This window comes from Empidonax traillii, unplaced genomic scaffold, assembly GCF_003031625.1.
Source record: "Empidonax traillii isolate 1590-97213 ecotype Southwest subspecies unplaced genomic scaffold, ASM303162v1 scaffold1632:size97395, whole genome shotgun sequence".
Lineage (NCBI taxonomy): Eukaryota > Metazoa > Chordata > Aves > Passeriformes > Tyrannidae > Empidonax > Empidonax traillii.
In genome coordinates, this window is record NW_020956825.1 from 55,770 (window position 1) to 73,075 (window position 17,306).

The 17,306-nt window shown below is 53.9% G+C and overlaps 3 protein-coding genes across 3 annotated transcripts in view; all 3 read left to right on the plus strand.

Moving 5' to 3' along the window:
* SCN4A (sodium voltage-gated channel alpha subunit 4) overlaps positions 1-14,241 on the plus strand; it is a 57,713-nt gene extending 43,472 nt beyond the window's left edge. Inside the window, exon 27 of the transcript XR_003573948.1 lies at positions 14,229-14,241. The gene's annotated coding sequence lies outside the window, so the exon portion shown is untranslated. The remainder of the gene's footprint in view (positions 1-14,228) is intronic.
* Positions 2,433-7,018, plus strand: CD79B (CD79b molecule). Its single transcript, XM_027908150.1, has 6 exons — positions 2,433-2,499; positions 4,412-4,453; positions 5,322-5,630; positions 6,142-6,260; positions 6,533-6,574; positions 6,920-7,018. The coding sequence occupies exons 1-6, from the start codon at positions 2,433-2,435 to the stop codon at positions 7,016-7,018; spliced, it is 678 nt and encodes a 225-aa protein (XP_027763951.1).
* GH1 (growth hormone 1) lies at positions 12,419-15,842 on the plus strand. Its single transcript, XM_027908151.1, has 5 exons — positions 12,419-12,488; positions 13,054-13,217; positions 14,265-14,381; positions 14,734-14,895; positions 15,571-15,842. The coding sequence occupies exons 1-5, from the start codon at positions 12,479-12,481 to the stop codon at positions 15,769-15,771; spliced, it is 654 nt and encodes a 217-aa protein (XP_027763952.1). The 5' UTR covers positions 12,419-12,478; the 3' UTR covers positions 15,772-15,842.
* Positions 15,843-17,306: the final 1,464 nt, after the last annotated feature.

Consider the following 17,306-nt stretch of genomic DNA (forward strand, 5'->3'; position numbering starts at 1 on the left):
ATAATTATTTTCTTTTCTCGGGCTGATTTGGGCGCTGAGCCGTTCCGGATGCCCCCCACGTTACGTTCAGGCTGGCCAGGAGCGGTGCTGAGCTTGCTTGTACCCACGTGTCATCCCACAGCCTTTGTGCTTTCCTTTTTCCCATGTCGTTGCTCCCTGGAACCAGCAGCCTGAGCTGGTGTCACCAGCGTTTCTGTTCCCAGCCCGGGTTGTGGTTCACAACCGATGCTTGCTTGTACGTCCGTGTCGTCAGTGATGGGAAAAAAAATGCCACAGAGCGGGATTTGTGTGAGCTAAAGCCGTTTCACTTTGTACATTTCTTAAAATAAACAACTGTAAATGATCTGTTATTATGATACCAAATGTGTTGGGGTGTGTTAGAGGGGAGGGGGGAAATGTTTTTCCCTGGGCTGGGAGGGCTCTTGCTGGAACAGCTCGTCCCAGGGCTGGTGTAATTCAAGTTGGGAGCAGCGTGGTACCAACGCAACCAGGGGGCTGCAGCAGGGAGGTGGCACAGCCCAGGAGAGGTTTTTTTTTGAAACCCAAACCCTGATGAACGGGGATGGGGCTGGTGAAGGTGCAGCTGCCCAGCAGTGGCTCTGGACTGTGGGGTATGGGGTCAGGGTGGTCCAGGAGAAGAGGAATGAGGACACAGGACCCTCCCCACGGGATCACCAGGTCCCTCTGCGTCCCGTGTCACGTGTTAATGCAAACATTGGGGACTTCCAGGGGAGACCAAGCCCCTCCAGCCCAGGTCTGGGCCTGTTCCAGGGTGCCAAGAAGCCCCCAGGCAGCTCAGTGGGTGATTTGGCCACTGCCACTGCAAACCCTCTTTAACTTGTGCCCTGCTCTTGGTTTTACCTTTCCCAGGCACTTCCAGCATCTCAGCTCTCATCTCCAACCTCCAGAGCCTGCTAAAACCCCCTCCAGTGCCCACCAAGCACGTGGGCATCCCGTTGCCTTTGCCTTGCTGGGATGTCGTGGCCAGGCTCTGCTCTTCCAGCAGGACCTGGGGGGTGATGGCAGCAGCCACTGAGAGACACAGCCCCTTCTCCTGCAGTGCCAGGAGAAGGCACCTCTCCCATCATCCCTCTTTCTGAGCCAGTATTTCTCTGGAAAAATTTATTTCTCTTCTTTTCTGTCCCTTTGCACACAAGGTGAGGCTCAAGCTGGTTCCCAGCATCAGCAAGATGCTGAAGACTGGCAAAAAAACACCAAACTTGCAGAAGATGAAGGTTTGGGGAGGCCCCAGGCAGTGGCACCCAGGCCCTGGGGACCAGCACGACTGGCAAGAGTACCCAAAGGTGTTTTTCACTTGAAGTCACAGCTCAGTGCTCACCCGCAGCCGCTATCGTGCTGCAGCCGGGGGGCACAGCACGGAGGGAAATGGTGTTGTGCATCCAAATTCACCTTGGGGTGCCTCAATGTGCTTCCCCAGGGTCTTTCTGTCTCCAGAGGATTCATGGAGAGGGGCCTTGGTCATGGAAAATGGGGTGTGAAGCACCCATGACACGCGGGCGTGGCTGGTGGCCAGGGAGGTGAGCCCTTATTTTGGCCATCTCTCCCCTCTTCTCTTCTCTTCTCCCTGGAAGTGTTTAAAAAACCTGTGGATGTGGCACTTGAGGACATGATTTAGTTGTGAACAGGGGTTGACAGCTGGACTTGATCTCGAAGGTCTTTTCCAACCTTCACGATTCCAGGGTTTTATGGCTCTAGATTTCACTTTTCCCTGGAAGAGCAGCTCCAGGGACTCTCTGGGAGAGAGAGTACATAGTACATAAGTACATCCCTAAGTAACTCCATAAACATCCTCTGTTCCTACCCCTGCTCCAACTCTTGGCAACTGGGCCAACATCAAACCCCCGCCCATCACCTGAAGGGCCAAACACCCCGGAGGGGATCTCTGGAGCTTGGGGGAAACCCCGGAGGTCACCCCCATCCTCTGTCCCCCAGGGATGTGGCCGGGAAGAAGTCACATCCCTCTCCCTGGGCTCATCCCCTGCGCTCATCCCAGGTTGGGCATCACCAAGTGCTTTGCAGCTGGGGCTCCCCTCCAGCTCTGCTGCAGAACCACAACAGCCCTGGTCACCTCCATCAAATATCAGAACCACCACATTCCTTGTCACCTCCATCAAATATCAGCACCAGGGTGGGCACAGCCTGGGGACACGGGGATGGGCAGTGCCCAGGGACACGGGGCTGGACGGTGCCCAGAGCACAGGCACCTGCTGCCCCAGCGTCTGCACTGCATTCAAAACCAGCCCCGAGGGGAAAGTCCCCAGCGAGGAGGATTTACATGAGCAGGAAAGGGGCCGTCTCGCGCTGCAGCAGCAGCTTTGCCATTTTTAGGTGCTGGGGCCGGGCCGGCGGGAGCAGCCGCCGTGTTTTGCAGAAGCAGAGGCTGGATGTCTCCCTGCCCCGAGGGGTGAAACATGGCTGATCTGGGCAGGAGGCTCTGGGTGCTCCAGGGGAACCTCTGGCTGCTGGCTCTGCTCGCAGGTAGGCATCAGGCGGGGTTTGCACTTCAGAGCGAGGAACGGCGTGCCCAGGGGATGGGATGAACTGGCACCTGTGCCCTGCTCGGGGGCTTCACCCAGCTCTGCCTTTCACTGGGTTAGTTTTAAGCTTCGCTCTGGCCTCTCTCAGTCCTGCTCCAGGTGCAGCAGAGCCTGGAGGGACACACAGGGCTCAGGACTCAACGCCCACCTCGGGTTTTAGGTTTTGTTTCCCCACTGGGTTGTGGGGACAGGACACGTTTTTGGGTGGTCACCTGGCTCTGGCCAGTGCCAAGCAGGTGCAGGGCCTGCCTGGTTGTGGTTGCAGGAAAGAAAGGTTGTTGTGGCATTTGTAGCCATTTTCTGCTCTCAAAGACCCGAGGATGGGGCTGGCACATCACTGAGGCCACGGCCAAGCCACAACCCTTTGCTCTGTGGGGTTCAGTGCCTGGGAGTAGAGGAGAAATGGGACAAAAATGGCTTTTGGGGGAGATTTGTGGGCCCTGTGTGAACATCCCTGTGCTATTCCCCTTGGCATCCCCATGGAGAAGGAGAAGCTAAGTCCAGGACATGACTCCTGTCCCCTTTCAATACCCCTTGCCTGCTGCAGGGACGTCCATGAGAACCTGCAGCAGATCCCACACAGATTCCTTGGTGGGGGAAACGTGCACCCATGGGAGGAAGGGCATTCGAAGCGTTTCTGTGTTGGCCACACAAGTCCAGCAGGGATTTGAGGTCGCAGGGTTTCAACATGGCTCTCATGGTGACTTCAAGGGAGGAAAGGGGAAGCTCAGCCCACCCATGGCTGCAACAGAACTTCTGGTTTGGAAGGGTGTGATGGCTTTCGGGGTGAGGAACCAGCCTGGTCCTCATTTAGAAACACCAACAGCACATGGAGAGCAAAGCCCTGTGTCTCGCTGACTGGTGGCCCCACAGGTGACAGGGACACGTACCCAGCACACAGCTTGGTCAAGGCACATCTCCCCATCCTGGAAAAAAAATTAAATGGGGCTGGAAGGGAGAGTTCACCTGCAGAGATGTCAGTGCTGGAGGTGAACAGGGCAGCACAGACCTGGAAGGGGCTCTGGGGCACGGACAGGGGCCCAAGCCAAGCCTGGATGTGCCTGGGGCAGGGCGGGGGTCTGCAACAAGGTTGGGGTGAAGCTCAGGCTGGGGCATTGAACCTCTCTTCTTCTTCTTCTTGGGGGGTTTGGTTTGCAGCTGCCCCACATGCTGGGAGGTGGTGCAGCCCCCGCTCTGTGCCAGCTTCTCCACGGTGAGGTTTGGCCAATCTTCCCCAAAGGCAGAGCTGGGCACTGGAGCGGGGCAGTAAACAGGGCTGGTCCTTCCTGCGCAGCTGCAGCAAGAGGAACCGAGGCACAGGGGCACTGGAACTGTGGGCAGAAGCACCCGTGGGGGCTGGGGGGGTCCCCACCTCACCCCGCTTCCTGCGTTGCATGGCAGGCCCCACAGCTTCAGCCCACAGCCCTCGTCCCGAGGGGTTCTGTGGTTCCAGGGCCTGAGAACCCCCCTGGCCATCACAGGGCTCCGAATCCAGGGAAGGCCCAGCAGGGAAAGTGTTTCTGTTTGATTCAGAGTGTAAATAGAGAGGGGTGAGTGTCTGGACCCTTCCAGAGAGGCACCAGCCTCAGGATCATTAAGAGTGAAGGCGGTTTTTCACGGGGGTTTCAACCCCAAAACAACTTGGAGAAGATTCAGGAGATGGGATGGAAACAGAAGGGTTTGTCCCCAAATCTGCACTGCCCCCTGTCCCCTGGGCAGGGCTCTGCTGATGCTCCCCAGCACTCCACCCCATATGGAGTGGGCACGAAGGACCTACGGCACATGCCATTCCATGGGGGACACCCTCTGCAAGCTCCTGGCCATTATCTCAGGGCTCTTCTTCTGTCTTGCAGGTGGGATCTCAGCAGACAAGAACAACACCAGCAACAGCACAGGTATGGTTCAGACCCACTGGGCTCTTCCCCTGTGTGTCCCCAGGGTCCCTCCCATCCCCACTGGCCATGGTCCCTGCAGGCTGTGACCTCCTCCATGGCACATCCCCAGCCCTGCACCTTCCTCTCCCTCCACAGAGCCACATCTGTTTTGTCTTTCCTTGTTGTTTTCCCTCTGCATTTTCAGAGGATGTTGCATGAACAAGCTTTTCTTTGGCACCAGGCACTGGGCTTGTGCCACAGCACTTGTGCCATTCCCCCCCACGGGGCTCTAAGTGTGAAGTCTGCAACCCAAAGGAGCCCTCAAACTCACCACTCTGGGACCAAAACATGGCAAAAAAACCAAAACACAGCAAAATGCAAAAAATGTGGAAGTCTGAGAGAAGTCAGACGGGGAGATGTCCCAACAACTCTCTGGGGTGCCAGCACTGGTTGTAATCTGGGAGCTGGGATTAACAAGGTGTACACAGGGAGTGGTGGGAGCAGCATGAAAGTATTGGAGTGAAGCCACTCCCACAGAAAATGGAGTTTCCACGAAAAGTGTGTTTCCACCAAAAGGCTCCAATTTCACAGAACCACAGCATATCCTGAGTTGGGAGATGATCCTGGGTCAACAAGGATCATCAAGTCCAACTCCTAACCCTGCACAGGACACCCCAGCAATCCCACTGTGAGCCTGGGAGCACTGCCCAAGCAATCCTCGAGCTCTGGCAGGTTTGGGGCCGTGACCGCTACCCCAGACAAAAGACAATCCAAAACAAAGCCGAATGCTCAAAATCAGTATAATCCATGAAAAAGTGGGGAGCTCCTGGTGGGGGAGGTGCTGGGAGTCTCATGGGTGCCAGGTCTGTGACTGCCCCTGTCCCTGCAGACAGCGTGTGCCCCTCCATGTACCAGTACCAACGTTACGTGGCGGTCAAGAAGAACATGCCCATCTACTTCGTCTGCTACTCCAACGACCCCAAAAACATGCAGTGGTACAAGACAACAGAGGACAGCGAGGACATTTGTGGGCTGGATAAGAACACCTCCCAGTACATCATCAACAGGACAGACACCTTCATCAACCTCACCATCGTCAGGGTCACCTACAAGGACAGTGCAATCTACGTGTGTGACAGAAAGAACATCCTGGAGAAGAAGCACCTGCATGAGTGTGGGACAGAGCTCAGAGTCGTGGGTGAGTGGGAGCTCCCAGGGGGGTGCCCTTTCTCCTCCTCCTCTCACCCTTCCACCTCCACCTGAACCCCACATCAGGCTCCTACGCACCCACCTCTCCCTGTGCTGGTGGGACCCCTCAGATACAATTGTGGGTTGTTGCTCCATGGCCCCTCATGGTTCCTCATTGCCAGCACCAAACAGCAGGACAAGCCTCCCTGCTTTGCCCTGGCACGTCCATCCTGCAAAAATACTCCTCAGGGACCAGGTTCCTCTAATAAATCAGGTTTATCCTGCTCCTGGCCAGTGGTGGGTTCTGCCCAAATTGTCTCATCCCAGAGCTGGTCCCTGATGCCAATCCCAAGTGCAGTTTACAGTGCTCTGGTCTCTCCCAATCTGTAGGACGTGTCACCCTAATCCCTCCATCCACCCTTGCTGGCACACCAACCTGTGGCCATGCCAAGCTCATCCCCATTCCCTGGGAGCCTGGCACAGAGGTGAGACTTGGGCTCTCCCCATGCTGTTGCTCCCAGGTCACAGCAGCATCAAGCAGATCCAGAACAGGAACACCCTGAAGGACGCCATGATCATCATCCAGTCCATCCTGCTTGTCATCTTCATCAGCATCCCCATACTCCTCTTGCTAGATAAAGTAAGTGACAGTGTCCCCAGCAGTGGGGATGTCCCCAGCTGTGCCACTGTGGTGCTCACAGCGGTGTCCTGCACTCTGGGCAGGACAGTGACGGGGATGGGGATGGACCAGCACCGAGTTTGGGGCTAAAGTGGGAAAATGAGCATCTAAAATGCTGTGTGGGACTACGTGGATTTGCCTGTGGAATGGTGGGACCTGGCCTGGGGGACCAAGGCTGGGGACAGGGGATCCTGGTGGGTGCTGACACCAACCTGTGACTCTCCTCTCCACAGGGAGAAGGCAAGAAAGGCCCAGAGGAGGACCACACCTATGAGGTAATTAATTACAGAAGGACCTTTCCAATATCAACCTGGGCTTTGAAACAGGGAGTTGTGCCTGTGCTGGGTGTCTGCTGGGTGTGACTAGCCCTTGTAAGCCTTCCTCCTTGGGAACCTTCCTCCCAAGTTCACATCAGCCATAAAGAGCTGCTCCTAGAACCAAGCCAAGCTCAGAGCACAGCCAGCCATCTGTCTCCATCTTCTCCCTGTCAGAAGCTGCCCCAGCCTTGGGGAGAATAGCCTGGAGATGGATTCCCACTTGGAGGTCCTAAGGGGGGGGATGTGCTTTGGGTGGAACCGTGATCCTCCTGGGGTGTCTCAACCTCCTTCGTGTTTGTGCAGGGGCTGGAGGTGGAGCAGATGGCCACCTACGAGGACATCACTCCTTTCCGGGACGTGAAGGCCAAGTGGACAGTTGGGGAGCACCCGGGTGAAGAGTGAGGGGTCCCTGCACCCACGGCCAGGCCGGCACCAACGCCCTGCCAGGACCCTGCCGGCACCTCTGGGGGTTGGATCCCACGGATCACAGCTCTGCCGGGCACCTGGATCCCGGGCTGCAATCCTGGGATTGCAAACCACCTGCAAACCACCTGCACGGGGCTGGGACCCTGCTGCCCTTGGGCCCTCGCTTTGCTGTGCGCACGAGGCTGCCCTGCCCTGGCTGTCGCTGTCCCCCCCCCACTGATGAACCCCTGAACTAGAAATGAACCCCTATGTAGAAATTAGGAGCCACCTGTGATCCCCCCAGCAGTAAAAACGGCCCCACAAGCCGGGCAGCCCCACCACACCTGGGCAGCCTCACCACACCTGGGCAGCCTCACCCCACAGGCAGGCCCACACCCCAGCATGGAGCTCCTGCGTGGTCAATGCAATGGAAGCACCAGGGGAAAGTGGGTCTCCTCCAGTCCCACCACCCCTGGGAAGGAGAGGACCAGGCATGAGGAATCTCCAGCTGCAAGGACCCTCCTGGGCTGTGAGCCCCTGCTGCAGCCCTGGCAGAGGAGCCGAGCTTTGCAGCACAGTGTGTTACGAGAAGTGAATTTTGGGCCACTCTTTAGCTGTCAAGTCATGGATGTGTCCGCAGGCCAAGCTGACAGATATCTGAGATGGAGGAGCCTCCAAAAGCACCTCTTTCTCCCCAAAGACTGCAAGGGAAGTTGGGGAGACAGATCTCAGCCAAAGGCAAGAGCTGGCCCACATCACAAGGACATCCCTGTGGTGAGGGACACGTGTGACCTCAGAACCTACAGCAAAGCTGTAAATTGTGGGACACAAACTTCCAACTGCTTTCTGAAGCCCTAATAAAGGTAATGGATAAACCTCATCCTGCTCTATCCTGTCATGCCCGGTCCAGGGCTGTCCCATAAGCCTGGTACCAGTGCCCTGGGATGCCCTGGGAATAAGGAGCAGTTTTTCATGGGTCCAGCTGAGCTAGAAACAAAACTTCATCCCTTCAGACCTCACCCTGAGGGTGGGCAGGGATGGAAAGGAGCATCTCCAGGATCCAAAGCACGAGAACAGGGCCCAGGGCCAGGAGCTCCACTCGTGGCTACGTCTGGTCTCGCAGGAGAGGCTAAAAAACATCTGGAGAGGAGCAGAGCAGTGCTAATTGGGTTTGTTAATAAAACTATCTTGGCACAGCAGCAGCAGCTGCGGGGGGGGTGGGCTCAGGACCTGCTGGGCACCTAAACCAGGGCCAGGGGACAGAGGGGTTTGCTGGAGGAGACAGCACAAGGGGGTGACAAAAATGTTGTGGCTTAAACTCTTGTCACCCTCAGAGAGCCCAGGGTCCCCTGTGCCCCTATGGCTCACAACATTTGGGCCTCCAAGAAGCAGCTGGAACTGCTCCACACCCCAAAACAGCCAGGGAAGGGTAAAATTATGAAGAAGGAACAGGATGTTTCTTGTTTACCGACAAACCACCTCCATGGAAAACTGGAATTCTGTTTAAAAAGCACGAAACCAGCATCTTCAAATTGATTTTCACTGGTTAAATAAAACTACCCCAAACTAATTCCACCACGTGTTTTATATAAGATGCCTAAACATAATTTACTTATTAAATTGATTATTTAAAGAAAGGAACATTCACAGTGAGAGAAAAGAACTGGCTGTTCCTGGTTTCCATGTTTGCCAGGATTTTAGGAGCAGCAGAGCTCATCCCTCCATCCCTTGTTTTCAGTTTCCAAATGGAAGAGGAAGGCATATTTTCTGGCCTTCCCAGCTCCCAGTGGGTTCCTCAGCTCTGTGTAAACAACTAATTCAGCTGACTGAGCTGAGTAATACCGAAAATAAGGAGAATCTGCTGTTTGCAGCTGGCAAGGAACCACCAGTGTCAAAAGCAGTTTCAGTGACCCCAGTTCTGCTCTGCTGCTCCAGAGGCTTTGGTTTCCTTTAAAATGCCAGAAGTAAACCAATACTTCTGTGGTGTTAATGGTTTATTTTAAATGCTTAGACTAGATCCTAAGGAGCCTAGAGATGTGGGTTGGCTTCATTCTGTATTGAGACAGGTCTGTGTTTAAAATGCATTTAATGTAAATAAATGTATGTTGATATACACAGTCCAGGCTCCGTGTTTTGTCCTGATTTCTATCATAGAAGCCCCAAATCATTTAGGTTGGAAAAGCCCTTTGAGATCATGGAGTCCAACCATCCCCCAGCACTGCCAAGGCCACCACTGACCCCTGTCCCCAAGTGCCACATGCACATGGCTTTTAAATCCCTCCAGGCATGGGGACTCCACCCCTGCCCTGGGCAGCTGTGCCAGGGCTGGACAAACATTCTGGGGAAGAAATTCTCCCTAAAAACCAACCTAGACCTTGCCTGGCACAGCTTGAGGCCATTTCCTCTTGCTCTTGTGAGAAGAGATTGACCCCTGCCTGCCTCCAACCTCCTTCCAGGTGATTGCAGAGAGCAGGAATCCATTTCCCTGCCACCAGTGGGATCCTCAGGCAGCAGACAGGGTTGCAGTCCTGGACCTTTTCAACCTCACCTTTCCAGATGGGTTCAGGGAAACTGAGCAGCTCCAGCTGCAGTCAATAAATCCGAAATGGAATTTATTTTCGGAGCAGTGAGCTGGCAGAGGTTATCACCCATCATCTAAAAGCTCTGCAGAGCCTGGGCTTTGGGCTGGCAGCAGCTTTTGGGTCAGGATTCACTTGGCTGTGTTCGTTCATCGGGATGGGAAGGTCCTCCCCACACAGCCACCCAGGTTTGGGGTCACCAGAACCCAGGGAGCAAAGGAAAGTTGTTTTCACTTGTTTAGATGCTCAGGGTAAGCTGGGTGGGCATGGGACCAACCCCCAACCCGAAGAGAATCTGAGGGACTTCTCTTATTTTTTTCTAGAAACAAAAGGAATTTGGAAATCGCAGGAGGAAACTGGATGCTTTGGGTCGCAAACGCGGGCGTTTGGAAAGCTGGAAAAAAGGCCTGAGCTGAGGTTTCAGAGCCGCTTATGCAACCTCAGCCGTGCCCTGGGCGCGTCTGCCCATCCCGGCACTGCAGTCACGCACTGCCCTCGCCGGCGCTTCTGCCTCATTTACTGCCCAGACGGGGCTGGGACAAACCCAGCCTCGGGGGAGCCGCACAGCGACGACCGTCCCGAGCTTGGCTGCGGCGTAAACACCGCGGATTAACCACCCTGCTCTCACTGCCAGAGCTGGGGAGAGGCAGCAAGGGACAGGCAGGGCGCAGAGTATGAGGTGCTGCAGCGGTGCCTCCAGTCCTGCGGGCGATTTTGGGTACCACAATATTAAAAAAAAAAAATAAAAATAAAAAATTAAGCAATTAAAAAGCATCATTATGAGGAGTGGCTGAGGTCACTGGGTTTGTTCAGCTTGGAGAAGAGGAGGCTGAGGTCAGACCTCCTCGGCTCTTCGACATCCTCGCGAGGGGCAGCAGAGAGGCAGCTCCCATCTCTGCTCTCTGTGACCAGCGACAGGACTCGAGGAAGTGGCTGAACCTGAGCTGGGGGAGGTTTAGGTTGGATGTCAGGAAGAAGCTTTTCACCCAGGAGGTGGCTGAGCACTGGAACAGGCTCCCCAGGGAAGTGGTCACAGCACCAAGCCTGTCTGAGTTCAAGGAGCATTTGGACAATGCTCTCAGGGACAGAGCGGGATGGTTGGGGTGTCCAACAGGGGTCAGGAGTTGCTTTCAGTAATCCTGATGGGTCCCTTCCAGCTCAGCATATTCTATGATTCACAGGCAGCAGGGCCTGGGCTGGGCTGGGCTGGGCTGGGGAGCTGCTGCTCTGCTCATCTCTGACAAATACTGACATATTTAAACACGATCCGGAGTAGAAAAACACAAAAACACACCCAGATGCTGCGGGCTATTGGGTGACAGGACACCTGATACTGCAGGACCCACTGTTCCCTCTTCTCTGGGGACTGACATTTACCCTGTGACACCACCACGTCTCCAGCAGCAACAGCCGGGGGCTTCTCGGAACACACCGAGCTCTCCCCCATGATTATTAACCAGCCCTCCACCCTCTGCTCCAGCTGCCCAGGGGGTGATGCTGCTGCTCTGAAACCAGAACCACACTGGGGAGCACAGCAAAACCAGGGCCTGGGGGGAGCCAAATCACCTCCCAACCAGGCACAGTCCCTGAACACCCAAAAAATTGCCAAACATGGGCGGCTTGGGCAATCAGTGCTTTATGGGGAGTAACCCTGGAGTTGCCCATCCCAGGTTCTGTCTTGCTTTTTCTCAAAAGCAGGGATAGTGTTCTGTGTCCTCTCCTCTTCAAGGCCAGGTTGGACAGGGTCTGGAGCAACCTGCTCTAGTGGAAGGTGTCCCTACCCATGGCAGGGGGTGGAACTGGGTGGTCTTTAAGGTCACTTTCAACCTAAAGCCTTCTGTGATTCCATCATTCCCTTCCCCATCTCCTCCACCTCCTTTCCAGACCCACCCTCTCCTTAATCCAGAGGTACTTCACGTTTCTCAGGCAAGAGCAGGAAGATGCTCGTAACCAGATGTTCCCATAGCCTTATCCAGCTGAGGATGGGAGAAACCTCCCAGAGCTCTGGCATCTGGATTTGCAGTGGGCTGGCTGGGATCCAGATGAGCACCTGGACAAGACAGCTTCATGTCACACCTTTGGCAAACCAGCTCAGCAAAATTATCTGCTGAACTTTGGGCTTTCTGGTAGAAAGCAATTTACCTGGCAGAAGTAGGGCTTATGTGACAATACCCATCTAGGTGTATCCTTGCTAAAACAACACAGAGGAAAACATCACAGAAGGGTTGGAAAAGGCTTCTAAGATCATCCAGTCCAACCATCCCCCCAGCACTGCCAAGGCCACCCCTAACCCACGTCCCCAAGTGCCACAGCCACACCTCTTCTGAATCCCTCCAGGCATGGAGACTCCACCACTGCCCTGGGCAGCTGTGCCAGGCCTGGACAACCTTTCCATTAAGAATCTTTCCCTAATATCCAAACTAAACCTGCCCTGGTGCAACTTGCCAGCTGTTTTAGGCCAAAGTGTCCCCAGCTGGCCAGTCAGCCCTGCAGGAACATCAAGTGGACACCACAAATTCCACCATGTAAAAGCACTGATCTGGTCTGGGATGGGTCTTGCAGTGATCAGGAAACTTTTAATTGCAGTAAACAGCGGAATACGATGAAATCATGGAACACTGATTTAATCCCCAGGCAAAACAACCTCCCCAACCTGCACTCGTGTGCATAACGAGCGTGATGAGGTGACACCTTCCTGAGCACTTGTGCATTTATTCAGTGGGAAGATATGGAGCTGTTGTTGTTGATCATGGACACACAAATCAATTTTAAACAGACCCCCTGCTATATAAGGGGGTGCCTCCACGGTTTCCTTTCACCAGATGAAAGGAGGAAACATTCATTGTCAAGGAACACCTGAGCAACTCACCGGGCAGAAATGGCTCCAGGTACATTTTACTTCAGTTTTAAAGGACTGGCAGGGCTGCTGCATGTGTAGGGTGATGGGAGATGACAATGGGGTGGGTTTGTGGTGGGCTATATTCTCCTTGCCATCATTTAATTAAAATATGGAAATTTATAAATCCAAGAAATTTTCCCCTTCAGTGTGACTTTAATCCATGAATTAATCTTCAGCCTAAACTGGGCAAGGAGAGGTTGGAGAACATGAAGAACAAGGTCAAGTCACAGCTATAATAGTTATTATTACCATACATGTTGGCAGTGAAAGGGTTTCACTCGGGATGGTCCTGGGCAGGGCCAGGGGCTGGACTCAGTGATTCTTGTACGTCCCTTCCAACTCAGGAGGAGTTGGTGATGATGATGATGATGATTCTGTGATTCCCTTGATTCTGGGGAAGGCTGAGCTCACCCTCAGCATCCAACAGGGCACCAAGGTAGGTGAGGGCTCAGCCAGTATGGACAGAAGAGGCTGGCAATGAATGCCCAGATGCCACCCCCTCCTCAGCACAGTCCCCACGCCCTGCTAACAGCCCCCTCTCTGCTTTGCTGCAGGGTCCTGGTTTTCTCCTCTGGCCGTTGCCCTGATCACTCTGGGACTGCAGTGGCCACAGCAAGTTGCCACCTTCCCAGCCATGCCCCTTTCCAGCCTGTTTGCCAACGCTGTGCTGAGGGCTCAGCACCTTCACCTCCTGGCTGCAGAGACCTACAAGGAGTTTGTAAGTGGTGTGGCCTCAGAGCACCTTCTCCTCTTACTCTGATGGCTTCAGGATTGTAGGATTTCCTAGAGACAGAGACTTTTCAGCTGTTGGTGTCTTTGTCAGCTCTCAGTGAGGAGAAAGAGTCCACAAGTTGTGGAGAGATACCAGAACAGGTTATAAGTAGTCAGAATCTTTTTCTGTCCAGCATTAAATTCTGAAAATGGTATTTGTCTCATATCTAGATTTATATGTCTGTAATTTCAGCTGTGGACTGTAAACCTTGTGTCAGGATCAGCCTATTCACTCAGTCATGGCCAAGTAGGTTGAAATGAAGAGATAAGTTCAAATGCCTCAAACTTCTGTGTACTTTCATTCTAAGAATTTTCGAGGCACAATCAGTATATCCAGCTCCACATTCTGGCACTTGTCAAGTCTGAACATCTTCTATTATGTCCTCTGTTAGTATCTTGCAGTAATTAGCTGTACAATGGTTAGGTTTTACTACATAATATTGAAGGGAGACTGCCATTCCATCCTTGTGCTCTCTCCCATCAGCCTGGAGACTCTCTCCTCCTCTCAGCTCTCTGTCCCATCTCTGACCCCCTCCTCAGGGACATTTCTGCCCATGTCAAGACCCCCTGCACAGGATAAGCTGGGAGGTGGCACTAATATTGTGAGAGATTTCCCTGGGAGGGTCTGAGTGCTTAAAACCACCCAGTGTCTGCTGCTGCCAGGCGCTGGCATGAGATGTGCCTTTGGCAACATCTTTTCTTGGGGACATCCTTTCCTTGGCAACATCCTTTCCTTGGGGATCATCTGCTCCTTGGCAGTACCATGTGTGTTCTGAGTTCACCTTAGCATGTTCCTTCGTGGGAGGAAGAACCTTTAGGGCCAGTAACTATCGTGCCAACACACAAACTCCTGTTTCCCACCCTGTCCAGAGGTACCTCGTGTCTCACATTTATTCTTTGCGAAGAGTAACCATGCGGGACAGCTTGGGAAGTGTCTGTGGTCTCCTCCAGCACACAGGTGACAGATCTGAGTGTATTTGGGATGTCTCTGCAGGAACGCAGCTATATTCCAGAGGACCAAAGACACACCAACAAAAATTCCCAGGTGGCAAATTGCTACTCAGAGACCATCTCTGCCCCCACGGGGAAGGACGATGCCCAGCAGAAATCGGTGAGTTCTCTCCCACAGGGCAAGCACAGACCTTTCTGAAGAGTCCTCATTGCAGGAACAGAGAGGTTTCCATCTGTGAGGACTTTGGTGCTTTCTCCCTCCTCTCCCTTTTTCACTGTTTAAACCCTGCATGAGGAAAGGAAGACTCTTCTGGGTTACATTACAAACCATATTCTCCCCCCAAGCACAGAACACGGGTCTGGGTGATGTTTCTCAGGCTGAAAACTTGTCTGCTGAAGCTGCAGGAGCAGTGACACATCTCTGGGTCACTCCAGGTTGTTCCAGAGGGAGCAGGACACTCCACCAATTACCCACACACAGAGCTTTCACCCTTTCTTGTCCTAATTTTCAGGACATGGAGCTGCTTCGTTTTTCCCTGGTTCTCATCCAGTCCTGGCTGAGCCCAGTGCAGTCTCTAAGCAAGGTGTTCACCAACAGCCTGGTTCTTGGCACCTCAGACAGAGTGTATGAAAAACTAAAGGACCTGGAAGAAGGGATCCAAGCTCTGATGAGGGTAAGTCACAGCACACAGCATGACTGTAGAGTATGAGAATTCCTGGACAGAGAGCACTCAGCTCTCAGCGACAGCACAACAAAGCTCGTTGTCAAGGTTCACTCGACCCCATACTGAGGAAAAGCAGAGAAAACTCAAAAATCCATCAATCCAAATCAAAACAAACCCAAAACCGTCTGTGTGGAGGATTGTGGAGGGGGAGGCAAAAGGGTAGGACAGGATAAGGATAAAAAGGAACACGGTTGAAAGGCACAACTTAAAGCATTTAACTTGACTTAAACCATAACTGAAGTTAAACAATTTAGCAAGGGATTCATGTAAGATTTACACCACAACACTAACTCACAGTACTAACTCACAAATCTAAAGTACGTCAGAATCCAGCAGAGCAGCATTCCCAGGACGTTTTCTGCGGCATATGCACACAGACTTAAAGAGTCTGGACAAGGCACCTGTGAACAATTCCCCTGGGATTCGGGGAAATCCCCCCTTGGGATGCCTTCTCAGCAGGATCATCCCCAAGAGCCTGAGAGTATCATCCAAACTCTCGAGCTCTTGGGCCTGTGACCACTCCTCGGGTCACATCAGGGTTTAATGAGCATTTCTCAGATCATAAAGCGGATGAGACGGTGGATGCTCATCCCCAGCTCTGCCCACCTGTCCATCCTCCCTCAGGAGCTGGAGGACCGGAGCCCTCGGGGGCCCCAGATCCTCAAAGCCGCCTACGAGAAGTTCGAGGTGCACCCGCGCGGCGAGGACGCGCTGCTCAAGAACTACGGCCTCCTGTCCTGCTTCAAGAAGGACCTGCACAGGGTGGAGACCTACCTGAAGGTGATGAAGTGCCGGCGCTACGGAGAGGGGAACTGCGTCGTCTGACCCCGTTCCCGCTCCAAACCCTCGGCCTCTGCTCCTTGGAGAGAAAATTAGGGAATAAACGAGCTACTGCCAACGGGCCTCTCGGTTTTTGGGGGGACAGGCTCTTGTGGGAGAGGGAGGGATGAGCTGCTGCCAGGACAGGGTGGATTTGGAGCAGGAGAGGGGGGATTTGGGGCTGGGCGGTGAGGATTTGGGGTGGGGTGGGCAGATTTGAGGATGAGAGGGTGCGTTTTGGGGGTAGATTGAGGCTATGGGGTGGGTTTGGCTTTGGGGGGGCAGAGATGGGGCTGAGGGAGGTGAATTTGGGGCTGAGGGTGGATTTGGGAGTAGATGTGGCTCTGGGCAGTTGATTTGAGGCTGGGGGAGTGGATTTAGGGGTAGATGTGGGGCTGGGCAGTGGATTTGGGGTTGGAAGGTGAGGATTTGAGGCTGGGTGGTGGATTTGGGGCTGGAAGTGGATTTGGGCCTGAGGAGGGTGGATTTGAGTGCTGAGTGGTGGTGATTTCCGGGCTGGGAGTGAATTTGGGGGTAAATTTGGGGCTGAGGGAGTGAATTTTGGGATAGGGGTGTGGCTAGAGTGGTGGATTTGGGGCTGGGAGGGTGGGTTGGGGCTGTGAGATGGACTTGAGACTGATGAGAGGATTTGGGGCTGAAGAGTAGATTTGGAGCTGAGGGGAGATTTGGGTCTGAGAAGGGTGGACTTGGGGCTGGGGGACTGGATTTGGGGCTGGGGAGATGAATTTGAGGCTTGGATAGATTGGGGCTGGGAGACAGATTCAGGGTTAAGGAGAGTGAATTTGGGGCTAAGGGTGGATTTGGGGGGTAGATATGGGTCTAGGCAGCAGATTTGAGAGTGGAGGCTGAGGATCTGGGGTTGGGGGTAGATTTGAGTCTGAGAAGAGTGAATTTGGTGCTGAGTGGTGACGGTTTTGGAGCTGGGGGTGGATTTGGGGGTAAATTTGGGGCTGAGGAAGTGGATTCAGGGCTGGGGGGGTGGATTTGGATAGCAGATTTGGCACAGGGGTAGATTTGAGGATGTGAGGGTGGACTTGGAGGGTAGATTTGGGTCTGAGAGGGCTAGACTTTTGGCTGGTGGTGGATTCAGGGGTGAGGGAGTGGATTTGGGGCTGGGAGGGTGAATTTGGGGCTGGGGGTGGATGTGGGGGTAAATTTGGGTCTGAGGAGGGTGGATTTGGGAGCAGATTTGGCTGCACTTGGGGCTGGGGGGGGACTGGATTCAGGGCTGAGGGGGATGGATTTGTGGCTGGGGAGGGCAGCTGTGGGGCTGGGGGGTGGATTTGAGGTACTTTCTCCTCACACTCCAGGCCGTGCCCACTCTCCAGGCTGAGGCAGGAGTGGGATGGGTGGGATCAGGTCGGGCCCCCACCCGCCTTGAGCCAAGGCCTCAGCCCTCCCCATCTGTACTGAAGGCTTTACTAATGTGCTACTACTGTGCTAATAATTTATTTATTTATTTTTAAAGCCTTCCCTTTTTTTTCCCCTCTATTTTTGTTTGTTTGTTTGTTTCAATAGTT